Source organism: Gadus chalcogrammus, chromosome 5 (genome assembly GCF_026213295.1).
Source record: "Gadus chalcogrammus isolate NIFS_2021 chromosome 5, NIFS_Gcha_1.0, whole genome shotgun sequence".
Taxonomy (NCBI): domain Eukaryota; kingdom Metazoa; phylum Chordata; class Actinopteri; order Gadiformes; family Gadidae; genus Gadus; species Gadus chalcogrammus.
In genome coordinates this window covers 6,316,410-6,327,988 of record NC_079416.1, presented here as the reverse complement: position 1 = coordinate 6,327,988, position 11,579 = coordinate 6,316,410, and the positions used below count along the sequence as shown (strand labels likewise).

The 11,579-nt window shown below is 45.3% G+C and overlaps 1 protein-coding gene across 2 annotated transcripts; it reads left to right on the top strand.

Moving 5' to 3' along the window:
• Window positions 1–542: 542 nt before the first annotated feature.
• LOC130382290 (E3 SUMO-protein ligase ZBED1-like) lies at window positions 543–8,613 on the top strand. 2 transcript variants are annotated; one of them, XM_056589940.1, is made up of 3 exons: window positions 543–3,540; window positions 5,538–6,163; window positions 7,856–8,613. In XM_056589940.1, the coding sequence occupies exons 1-3, from the start codon at window positions 2,688–2,690 to the stop codon at window positions 8,246–8,248; spliced, it is 1,872 nt and encodes a 623-aa protein (XP_056445915.1). In that variant the 5' UTR covers window positions 543–2,687; the 3' UTR covers window positions 8,249–8,613. The 2 variants fall into 2 exon arrangements, with proteins under 2 accessions (XP_056445915.1, XP_056445916.1); XM_056589941.1 differs by lacking the exon at window positions 543–3,540 and having other exon boundaries at window positions 4,857–6,163.
• The last annotated feature ends 2,966 nt before the right edge of the window (window positions 8,614–11,579 follow it).

Below are 11,579 nucleotides of genomic sequence, written 5' to 3'. Positions count from 1 at the left end.
CGTTGTTGGGCAATGAATGAATGGGTCTGGATCCGGTTGGATTCTTCATATTGGGCTCGGAGACTGCTTATTTTCTGTGACCGCAGTTCATACTTTTGGTATGTTTGTTGAAAACCGTTGTGCTTTGTCTCATATCGCGTTTCACGTTGGCACTTTTTATGAGTGCCACTGTCTGGGCATATAAGACAACCCGATTTTGTGTTGCCAGTGGGAAGAATGAACATGAATGAGTCTGTCCATTCTGGGTTGAAAGCTGTTTTCGCTGTCCACTTTTCCCTTCTCGGAGAGCGCGATGTGTAGTTATTTTTCTGTCTCCGGCTCACTCTGTCCGTCTCTTTCCTGTCTCGCTGTATTTCTCACTGTTCTCCGACTGTCTTTCTCACTGTTCTCCGGCTGTATTACTCCCTCTTCTCCCGCTGTCTTTCTCACTCTTCTCCCGCTGTCTTTCTCACTCTTATCTGATTCTTTCTCTGTAATTCTCGCACTTCCCTCTGTCATCTCTCGCATGATCGCTCACTGTCTGTCTGTGAGTCAGGCAGGCGGCCGCGGCAGCCTGTGCCGGGAATTCACAGATTTGATTGGCTGAGTAGCATCACGTGGGATGGCTTAACTGGAATGCAATTGGGTCAATGGATTTCCTGATTCCCTAAACCAGTACCGTAATGTCTAGATACGCTGCTAGATACGCTAAATAAAAATATTTGAATAATTTATTGACTATAGGTCCGGGTCCAGGACGGCGTCGGGGTCCGGACCCGGACCGCGCTCCGCCTGTTAGTGACCCCCGCATACACGAACGGCGTGGCTAGCTGGCAGCAGCAAACTTCAGCGACTATTTTGCTGGCCGTGTCTTCTTTTTGACAAGGATTCGTGCTCCCTTAACAATCCCTGGGTCACTACAGGATTCGTGGACCTTGCCAACTTGTCCCGGGCAATCGAGAGGCACGGTAAATCAAAAAGCCACATAGACTGCGCTGTGAAACTGGCACTGTTTGGACGTGTCAGGATTTATGACTTTAGCGGCTTGTGCATTTCGGTCGGGGAGGTGAGGAGGATATTATCCCTCTAGGGGGGTCCGGGGTATTCTCCCCCGGTAGAAATGTTTGAATATTCCATATTTTTTATTGGCAAAAACACACAATACATAACACAAACATTAAACACTTGTCAATACTCTCAGAACCAGATCAAATTTTTTCTTCTTTGCCTGGACCACCAGTGTCTCCATGTCCCACTTTCGCTGTTTGGCCACATGTCTCAGCCTCGCCCTTTTCTCTTCTTCAGCAGTCTGTTTCTTGGCCAGCTGAGCACTGCCAGATGCTTGGGAGCCATACTTGCTCTGTTGTTGCTGCTTTTCTTCCTGATTCATCTTCTGCTGGCGTTTGTATGTGGCTGCTGCAGAGTTGATGTTCTTGCATAGTGTTCTGTCCACCTCCCCGAACTTGGACTGCAGGGTGTACTTGACCGTCTGGATTGCATTAAATGTTGGTACATTTATGTTGCCACTCCTTTGGTCAATAACATCATTCAGCCAACTAAAAGAAGACTCAACCCTTGGTCCGTGAAAGATGGAGAGGCAACATTTAACCATCGCACTCAGGGAGGGGTACTTATCTGGCTTGTCAAAGACATGACCCCACCAGGATTAAGGACCACTTGACCCTTCAACCTTGTCAGTCCCCTCACCTAAAATCATCCACACGTCCTGGAAAAACGAGTTGTAGAGATTTTAGAAAGTAGTACATTTTCTGTTTTGTGATTTACCCTAAGCTATACAAGCTTACTTTAGTAACGATATCTAGCTAATGTTAGACTAACGGTAGCGTTAGCTTATAATTTTCCACCGGAGCTGCTCAATGAGTTAAGTGTGACGTCACGTTTCCATAGCAACTGCTTTTTGGTTCTACACAAACAAATTAACAAGGGGAAATCCTATGCCACACAAACGTTTTATAGAAAAGGAGCGAATTGATTTGCTTTACCAATGATGTAAGTAATATTGAGAATAGATTGTCTTCATATAAAAAAAAACGAAACTAACGTTTACAAACTTTTCCTTTTAATACCCCAGGGGAATACATAAACGCCTCGACATGTTTCGATTGGTAATAATTTCTAGATATTGATTTATTTTAATTTTCAAAGAAACACATGGAAGCAATGGAAAATGCCATCTCTCGTTGGGTTGTTTAGAACTGAAAATCCGGTTGCAAGAGGGGTATTCCACAAAGCCAGTTTTATCACATAACCGGGTAAGTTAACCCAGGGTTTGCGGTAATGCCCTTTTGACGAGAGGCCGGTTGATATCGGAGCGCAAATTCGTGCAATTCACAGAGAGAGATTAATTAGACCACGGCTCGACATATTGTCCTTTCCGGAGGACTTTTTGCTGGAGAGTAGGGCTGCACAATATATCGAATTTTTATCGCGATGACGATATTGGCTTCCCACGGTGACATGTTGTGTTCTCGCGATATTTTCGCGATATTTCTTTTAAATAATGCTTCCACAAAAAAAGGAAAACGAAAAAAGAAACGAGCCCCGCCCATGCAGTATACGCTCTACCTCCGCTGCAAACCAAGCGCTCCCTGTACACCTGCGGTCTGCGACTGCGTGAGTACATCGGCGGCGGCGCGAAGCCTGGAAAAGACCGATTACTTTGAAAGACAAACACAATTAGGCCTACAATGTCTGAAGCAGTTGAGGTCGACGAGCTCGTCCCTCGTCGCGGATCTTCTTGCGTTATATGGGAATATTTCGGATTTAGGCCAAGTGATACAAACCAGCAAAAAACAATGTGCAAAGGGTGCCGGAGAGTTGTGGCTGCTTCGCATGGCAACACAACAAATTTATTCAGCCACCTGAAAGCACACCACAGAATCCAATATGAGGTTTGCATGAAGGCCAGAAGTGTTGCATCGGCTGCTAACGTCAGCTGTCCCGGTCCCTCGTCAGCTGCAGCTCAGACTTCAATCATGGCTAGCATGTACAGCGCAACACCATATGCCTCCAAGTCACAACGACACACAGAAATCACCGATGCAATAACTTTCCATTTGGCAAAAGATATGTGTCCAATAAATACCATAAGCAATGAAGGGTTTAAAAAAATGGTTAACACACTGGACAAAAAGTATGTAATCCCCTCGCGAAATTATTTTTCCACAGTTGCATTACCTGCACTGTATGCAAAACGCCGAGGAGAAATAGAGAGGGATCTCACAGCTGTCGAGTACTTTGCCACTACCACTGATCTATGGTCAAGTAGAACGATGGAACCGTACATGAGCTTGACAGTTCATTTCACCGATGATGATTTTGCGATGCAGAGTAGATGCCTGCAAACTGCATTTTTCCCGCAAGACCACACGGGAGAGTTAATTGCCCAGGGACTGAGGGAAGCGATGGCCTCTTGGGGCTTGCAGGAGGAGAGACTTGTCTGCATTACAACAGACAATGGGTCCAATGTTGTCAAGGCAGCTTCTCTCAATAACTGGACTAGGCTGCAGTGCTTTGGCCACAGGCTCCATCTAGCAATAGGTGAGTTGAACAATATATTTATAAAAAGATTTTTTAAAAAAATGCTGATTGTGTTAATGTGTTTGAATACTTTTTAAAGATCCCATTCCATTCTATTTTATGATGCTTTAATATAGGTATTAGTGGGCCACAAACACAGTATTCAAAGACGTCCCCGAAATTCAGCTGTGGTGCAGAGTTACAGTCACTCCGAAACAGTCGCACATTGAGCTTCCCCCAAACGCGCTGTTTCGGTGGGCGTGTCAAGGCAGGTCAAGGAGGGGGGTGGGGGTGTGGCCCTGAGCAGCTTGTAGCCACTACCATGCGCTCTGTATACGGTGGGCGTGTCAAGGCAGGTCAAGGAGGGGGGTGGGGGTCTGTCTACTACAGATTGATGTGGAAGTGGAAGAACCAGAGACGTCGGAGAACCCGACGAAGTCCTTTGTGATTCATTATATCGTCTGGACGCGCACACAGCTTTTGGCCGTGATGTATTATTTGATATAGATATCTATGTATTATATGATATTATTTAGATATAGGGCAGAGCTCCAGGTCTGTAACGCAAGTGTTGTACACTTCCTTGTTATTTGGATAACCGTTCTGCTGTTGGTGTTATGGCATAACACGTCGGACTCTCGTCTCTGGTATTTCTACAACGAGACTCGTATTGGGAGTTATCTCAGTCATGGTTGAGAATGAATTGGGGGAAAGGAACTTTGGCTTTGACTCCCTGAAGTAGGCTACATGAACCACGACATGGAGGAGAAAGGGATTGTTGGCCGCGAATGTATCCCGCTTGAGCCCTGCTTCCCGCCGCCTCAGCAGCGGTCAGCGCTAATCACCGCATCCTGAAGCCGAGGCGGTGGTCCATAGGCTCCGGCGGGAGACGACTGCGGTCAACAATCCCTTTCTCCTCCATGTCGTGGTTCATGACTTCAGGGAGTCAAAGCCAAAGTTCCTTTCCCCCAATTCATTCTCAACCATGGCTGAGATAACCCCCACTACGGGTCTAGTTGTAGAAATACCATAGACGAGAGTCCGACGTGTTATGCCATCACACCAACAGCAGAACGGTTATCCAAATAACAAGGAAGTGTACAACACTTGCGTTACAGTCCTGGAGCTCTATATCTAAATAATATCATATAATACATAGATATCTATATCAAATAATACATATTATCACGGCCAAAAGATGTGTGCACGTCCAGACGATATAATGAATCACAAAGGACTTCGTCGGGTTCTCCGACGTCTCTGGTTCTTCCACTTCCACATCAATCTGTAGTAGACAGAACCGCACGCTGCCTGCTGCCGGCGCAAGGCACCACCGCCCGGCTGCCCGCTGCCGGGCGGTGGTGCTTCGCGGCGGTGGTGCCTCGCGCCGCGGCAACCGGCGGCAGGCAGCATGTCGCAGTTCATGTACTTCGATGTCGTTCTGCCATTGCATTCAAAATTCTGTAACTAGCCTGTTACTACGAACTAAGCAACTACCATACACGTATTAGCATTTAGCACTAGCTCAATCACGACTCCTTCAGAATTCTTGTGGGTGGTCACGAAACAACCAAGTGGGCAGGGCCATGAATAATAGTTTGACAACGCTACGTCACAGTGTCACCTTATCCAGATTGGCTAATTTCTTCTGCCTTTTTCCTTTCATTGCCTATTGCATTCAGCAGACAAACTGCATAGATTTCAAACTTACCACAGCTCACAAACTTATTCAGACCTATGTTATTTAACAAACAACAGGAAAAATGTGATTTTAATGGCATGGGCTCTTTAAGTAACAATTATAATATACAGCGACTGTTCTTATCCCTGCTAAACTAACCAAATAAATGTACTTAGTAACAGAAATGTATTCGTATATTAGATAGGCCTACAGCAATACTAATTTAATCTTGAATAATATGATTGGGGTTGTTGTTTATCAATTGTTTAAAAAGCACAAGAAGAGAAGGTTTAACTTGCTTTAATTTAACATATGTATATTTCATGTTTCTTTTTAGAGAACGCAATGAAAGACCCTCGAATTGACAGAGCAGTGGGTCTCTGCAAGAAGCTGGTAAGCAGCTTCTCTTACAGCTGGCAGCGTAAAAGGCAGCTAGCAGAGGCACAGAGGGAGTTGAAGCTGCCAGAGCATACGCTCAAGACCGAGTGTCCCACAAGGTGGGGATCAAGGCAGGCTATGATTTCTAGAGTCCTGGAGCAGCACAAGGCCATTGCTCAAGTCTTGTCCGATGACCGAAAGGCCAGACACCTCATCCCGAGCTGGCAGGACACAGACATCCTGGAGTCCATCAGTAAAGCCCTTCAACCTCTCACCGAGTTCACTGATGCACTTTCCAGCGAAAAGTACGTCAGTGTTTCCTTTGTGAAGCCTGTCCTCCACCTGTTCAGGTCCTCCATCCTTAAAGTGCAGGATGATGAGTCAGATCTCACCTGCACCATCAAGAATAAAATCATGACCTACTTGGACGACAAGTACAACGACCCTCTCACACAGGAACTGCTAAATGTGGCCTCTTTGCTGGATCCCCGGTTCAAGCTAAGCTACACCAGTGAGGACGATGTTGGACCAATCCAAACCCGGCTGATTTTGGAGATGGGGAGGACTGCACATGCAGCCATGGCAGTATGTATTTATAATGAATAAATACAACATTTAATACACATTAATTGCATTAAAGGGACTCTGACCTTTGTTGCATTTGAGAATTACAGCACATTCAAATCATCCCGCCTTCCTCCAATGCCCCACCCCCTAAGCGTACAAAACTAAGCGTTATTTTTAGTACTGTAGTACTGTACTGTAGAGTACTGTAACGACCTCGCCGGTGACATAATGATGTTGAGTCATTAGTAGTTGAAGGTAGTTTTAATGAACCAAAACCAGGTCACTGAAACCCGTAACATTGTAACCAACGGCAGAAAACCGACACAAAACAAACCCCGGTTACCCCGGCAACCCCCAACACGGTCTCACTCGCGTGCAGGCCCCCACCCTCCTGTTCTTCCAAGGCCCTCCCCCAGCTGACCTAATGATTCGCCCCCACGCTGATTGACAAGAAGAACATTACAATACATACACATAGAACAACTGGCATAGCGGACAACGAAATATAATGTAACACATAACACACAAACTATTTAACTGTCCCAGGGTCGCTACAGTACAAAAGTTCTAGACTCCCATGGGTTATGTTTAGACTCCCATGGGTTATGTTTAGACTCCCAGGGGTCATAATATCTACCAGGGGTCTAGTAAACAAGAAATTTAGCAGGTGGCTCACTGTAATTTTATGGGCTTCGTGCGATACCGTTTTGAGGCCCCATGTTGAAGGACAGTGGTCCCACTGAGTATAAGAAAGGTGTATGAGCATTACAAACAGAGTAGCGGGACAACGTAGCGTCTGTGTCCGAAATGGGTCCCCTAATCGGACTGAGTGGTGCGGTTGGGTGCCAACGTTCTGGAGGTCTTCCTGTAGCTCCAGAGTAGCGGGACAACGTCGCGTCTGAGTCCGAAATGGGTCCCGTAATCGGACTGAGTGGTGCGGTTGGGTGCCAACGGTCTGGAGGTCTTCCGGTAGCTCCAGAGTAGCGGGACAACATCGCGTCTGAGTCCGAAACGGGTCCCCTAATCGGACTGAGTGGTGCGGTTGGTTGCCAACGGTCTGGAGGTCCTGAGAATCATCCAGGGGAGCGGGACCACTTGGCTTCTGAGGCCGAATCGGGTCCCCTTGTCGGACTGAATGGTGCAGTTGGTGGCCAACAGTCTGGAGGTCTTCCTGAGGCTCCAGAGGAGGGTAACTCTGTGAGTCTGAGTCCGAGATGAGTCCCCTAATCGGACTGAATGGTGCAGTTTCAGTACGCCGTGGACCACTTTGGTCTGCCATCGTCAGTCGCTACGGTCGCTACTCGCTACCGTCTGCCGTGGAATCAAAACAAACCCTCTAGTTGAGGACGCGCCTTGATGACGCGGGCCCGAATGCGCCACAAGAAGCAGACGGAAAACCTTATATATCCATGCAGCAAACAGACAGGTCTGTCGGCCAATAAGGTCATTCGGTCCGAAGAATTTTATTGGTTGAAGTTTTCACTAAATATTATGAGTAAAATAATTGTTTGTTTTTACTCCTGGTGGGTCTGTCTTGCATATTAGAGTGTTATTACCTTATTAATACCAATTTAACCTTATCCAAAAAAAGTGTAAAAATGCAACAAAGGTAAGAGTCCCTTTAAGTGGATTAAATGTATGAATATAATCAAGCAATGTTAAATTTGTTTTGTTCTAGATCATTGATACTCATATTTTTCACTTTTCAAGGAGTTGGGCCAAACTGATCCACATGGTGAGACTGCTGAGGATGTCACACATCCAAAAAAGAAAAAGACCTTGGGGAGCTTCTTCAAGACCACTGAGGGAACCACACCGAGACCCTCTCCCGAGCAGCAACAACAGGCTATAGCCTCTGAGCTACAGTCTTACCTACAGTCAGGTAACCTAGACACTGAGGAGGACCCGCTGAGCTGGTGGAGGGAACACCAGCGACTCTACCCACGACTCGCAAAGCTGGCAAAAAAGTACTTGTGCATCCCGGCTACAAGTTCCCCTTCAGAGAGGGTTTTTAGCACTGGGGGAAATTTGGTGACCTGCCTTCGCTCATCCCTCATGCCAGAAATTGTTGACAGGCTGGTGTTTCTTGCCAAAAACCTGTAAACTCTAAGGCAGTGCCCTTTCTGCATAGTCCTGCATTTAATTGTTTTGATTTTTTTTTTTTCGCTTCTCGGAGGTCACCTGAATAATAACCTATTTTACAAGTTCAACATAAATCGTTTACAATTTAAACATTGTAGAATCTTTGCCCTGTTTTAAGTTGGTGTTATGTTTATGTTATGTATTCAAGTTTATGTTATATATTGTGTTATGTTATGTATTCAAGTTTCCTTGAATGTTCAATAAAAAAATGTATCACTAAAATCAATGAATAATCGTGGTAAATAATCGTGATATCAATATTGATCCAAATAATCGTGATAATCATTTTGGCAATAATCGTGCAGCCCTACTGGAGAGATATCGTTTTTCACATGATTCTTTGCTACATTTAAATAACCTTCTCCAACCATACATTGCAAATGTGACCAATCGTGGATCTGCCCTCAGTTCACTCCAAACAATTTGCACAGCTCTGTTTTTTTGAAACTCAATGGAAACAAGACCGAGGCCCTGCTCATCGGATCCAAATCCACCCTCACTAAATCACAACACACCCCAGCTCCACTCATAATCATCGATGGATTCCCAGTACCCTTCTCCTCCAAATTCAAGAGCCTCGGCGTCATCCTGGACAACACCCTCGCATTCGCACCCCATATTCACAACATCACCCGGACTGCATTCTTCCACCTCCGCAACATCGCCAGACTCCGCCCATCACTGACCCAATCCAGCACTGAAATCCTAGTTCACTCATTTGTCACATCACGCATAGGCTACTGCAACGCCTTCCTCACCGGACTCCCCACCAAACTCATCAACAGACTGCAGATCATTCAGAACTCAGCCGCCCGGATGATCTCCCGCACCAAATCATCTGACCACATCACCCCTGTCCTCATCCAACTTCACTGGCTCCCAGTACACTACCGCATCCAATACAAAACCCTACTCCTCACCTACAAAGCTCTCCACAACCTAGCCCCCAGTTACCTCTGCGACCTCCTCCAAGAATACACTCCCCTCCGCTCAACCTCTGCTGGACTACTATGTATCCCCACATCACGACTCACTACAATGGGTGCCCGGTCATTCAGCTGTTCAGCACCCAGGCTCTGGAACTCCCTCCCCCCACACATAAAACAGTCAGACACCATTACAACCTTCAAGTCACAACTCAAAACTCACCTCTTCAAACTCGCACACAACGTCTAACTGATCACTGTTTTGATTGTTTGTTTGTTTTGTCTTGTTTTTGTTTTATTATGTTTACTTATTTATTTAATTTTTTTCCAAAATGTCTTGTTTTTCAAACGATTTCTGATGACTATATGCTCTGTAAGGTGACCTTGGGTGTCTTGAAAGGCGCCTCTAAATTAAATGTATTATTATTATTATTATTAAGTGCCCATACTGGCCCCATCTATAAATGAGGCTGATTATGTGAACAGGAAAGGCTATCACAGTATAAATGTTCAGGTAAGTGTACACTGCCTATATTGGCTATTTCCAATATCTCCATGGTTTGTTAATCGCTGTTGATCTTTTTTTTTTATCACTAGATGATATGTGATGCTTTCCACATGATCACCAATGTAGAGGCATAATGGCCTGGTTCAGTCCACGATGCCAGGATGTATCGTGAATCCAATTTGAGCCGTAAATTTCAAGAGGGTGAGGTGAATTCTGAACATATCATAGACCTCATAATTGTGCTTGTGCAAGATAGCTCAAACTTTGTATTTGATCGCAGGGCAATTCGATGGGTGGATCCTAGGAGATCGAGGGTATCCATGCCTCCCGACGCTCATGACCCCGTACCCTAATCCCGCTCCTGGACCACAGACGACATTTAACCGGGCACACAGCAGAACCCGCGTTAAAATTGAAAATACATTCGGGATATTGAAGTCCAGATTTCAATGCCTACGTGGACTAAGGGTTTGTCCGGAACGGGCATGTGACATAATTGTTGCATGCGCCGTCCTCCACAGTATAGCCACCCTGCGCAAAGAGATGCCTCCCCCCTTTGACCCGTTCCTCGAGGAGGAACACATTCCGCAAATGGATTCAAGGGCTGGACAAAGGATGCGGGAACACATTTGCCAAAATCTGTTTTTATCCATCATTTTTATTCTTTAGTTGCTGAGGGAGAAAAAGTAATATTACAAAAACAATAGGGATCCAACCTGTTGGCTTGGACCCCTAATAATTAGAAATTGAATAGCAATATCATGTCCGCGTTGAATTTCTGCCCAACCTCCTTTTTTACTTCTATCAGCAGCTTCGTGTACTCCATTTGCAAATCAGCCTTAGCGATTTCCCGCTGAAGATGAAGTCGATATAATTCTTTAGTCGTCAACTGAAATAGAGGAAAATATTGTTTTAACATTCCAGCGACATACTTGGCCAATAAAGTAAGTGAGTAGCCTAGGATATGTCTTACATGCTGATATTGCGACCCTGATGTACCCACCGCTTCCTCGACCACAGTCTGTTAAGAGACAAGTGAGTTTGAAAACACTGTTAGTTTACTTTAATCGTCAATAATGACTTGGAACTGGCAAGAAAAAGCTAGGCCTATACCTCAGTTCTTTCAGACCCATCCATGGCAATATTTTCATCGGCCTCCTGTCATACAAAGAGCAATCATAGGCCTATTGGCTGAGTATTTTGAGATGCGCTTACAACAGAAATTATAAAAAAATAAAAAACAGGCCTACCGGACTTACATAAACTGGAGGATGTTTATTCGTAGCCGGCTCGATTAAAAGCAATACTCAGTCTTGATCTGTGAAGTTGATTAATTAGACACGTTTTGGAATAGAGCCACATATACAGCAGGCATACAACAAACATGGGGTTTTCTACCCAGCTACAAAAGAACATTTGGAACATTTGCGCTGTGACACACACACGGCTTGCACGTGTTCAAAGACATACAAAAAATAAAATACAAAAAACCTACATTCAACCAGTGGGTTGACAGTGGACGGAGATGGCCCCGGACTCTTGTAGGAGGTACCTCCAGGTATCCCCTCCATGCCAGGGCGCTCTGCATTAATGCTAAGAGCCAGCTCCTCAACCGGGTTGAAGGTAATTGGAGGGCCCGATCCAGTCTGCCGACTGTCGGCCCTCTTACGATTGGCTTAAAAAAAAAAAAAAAAGGGCTATTTAAATACAGGAGGAGTGACAAATAGGCCTATGATATGACAATTTTAATGCCGGACTGACAAATATGTAGGACGATGGTGGGAAAAGCTTACCAGCTTGTACAACGTTTTTGTATTTCATTTTTACTTGTTCCCAAGGGGGCCGTCGGATTACATCT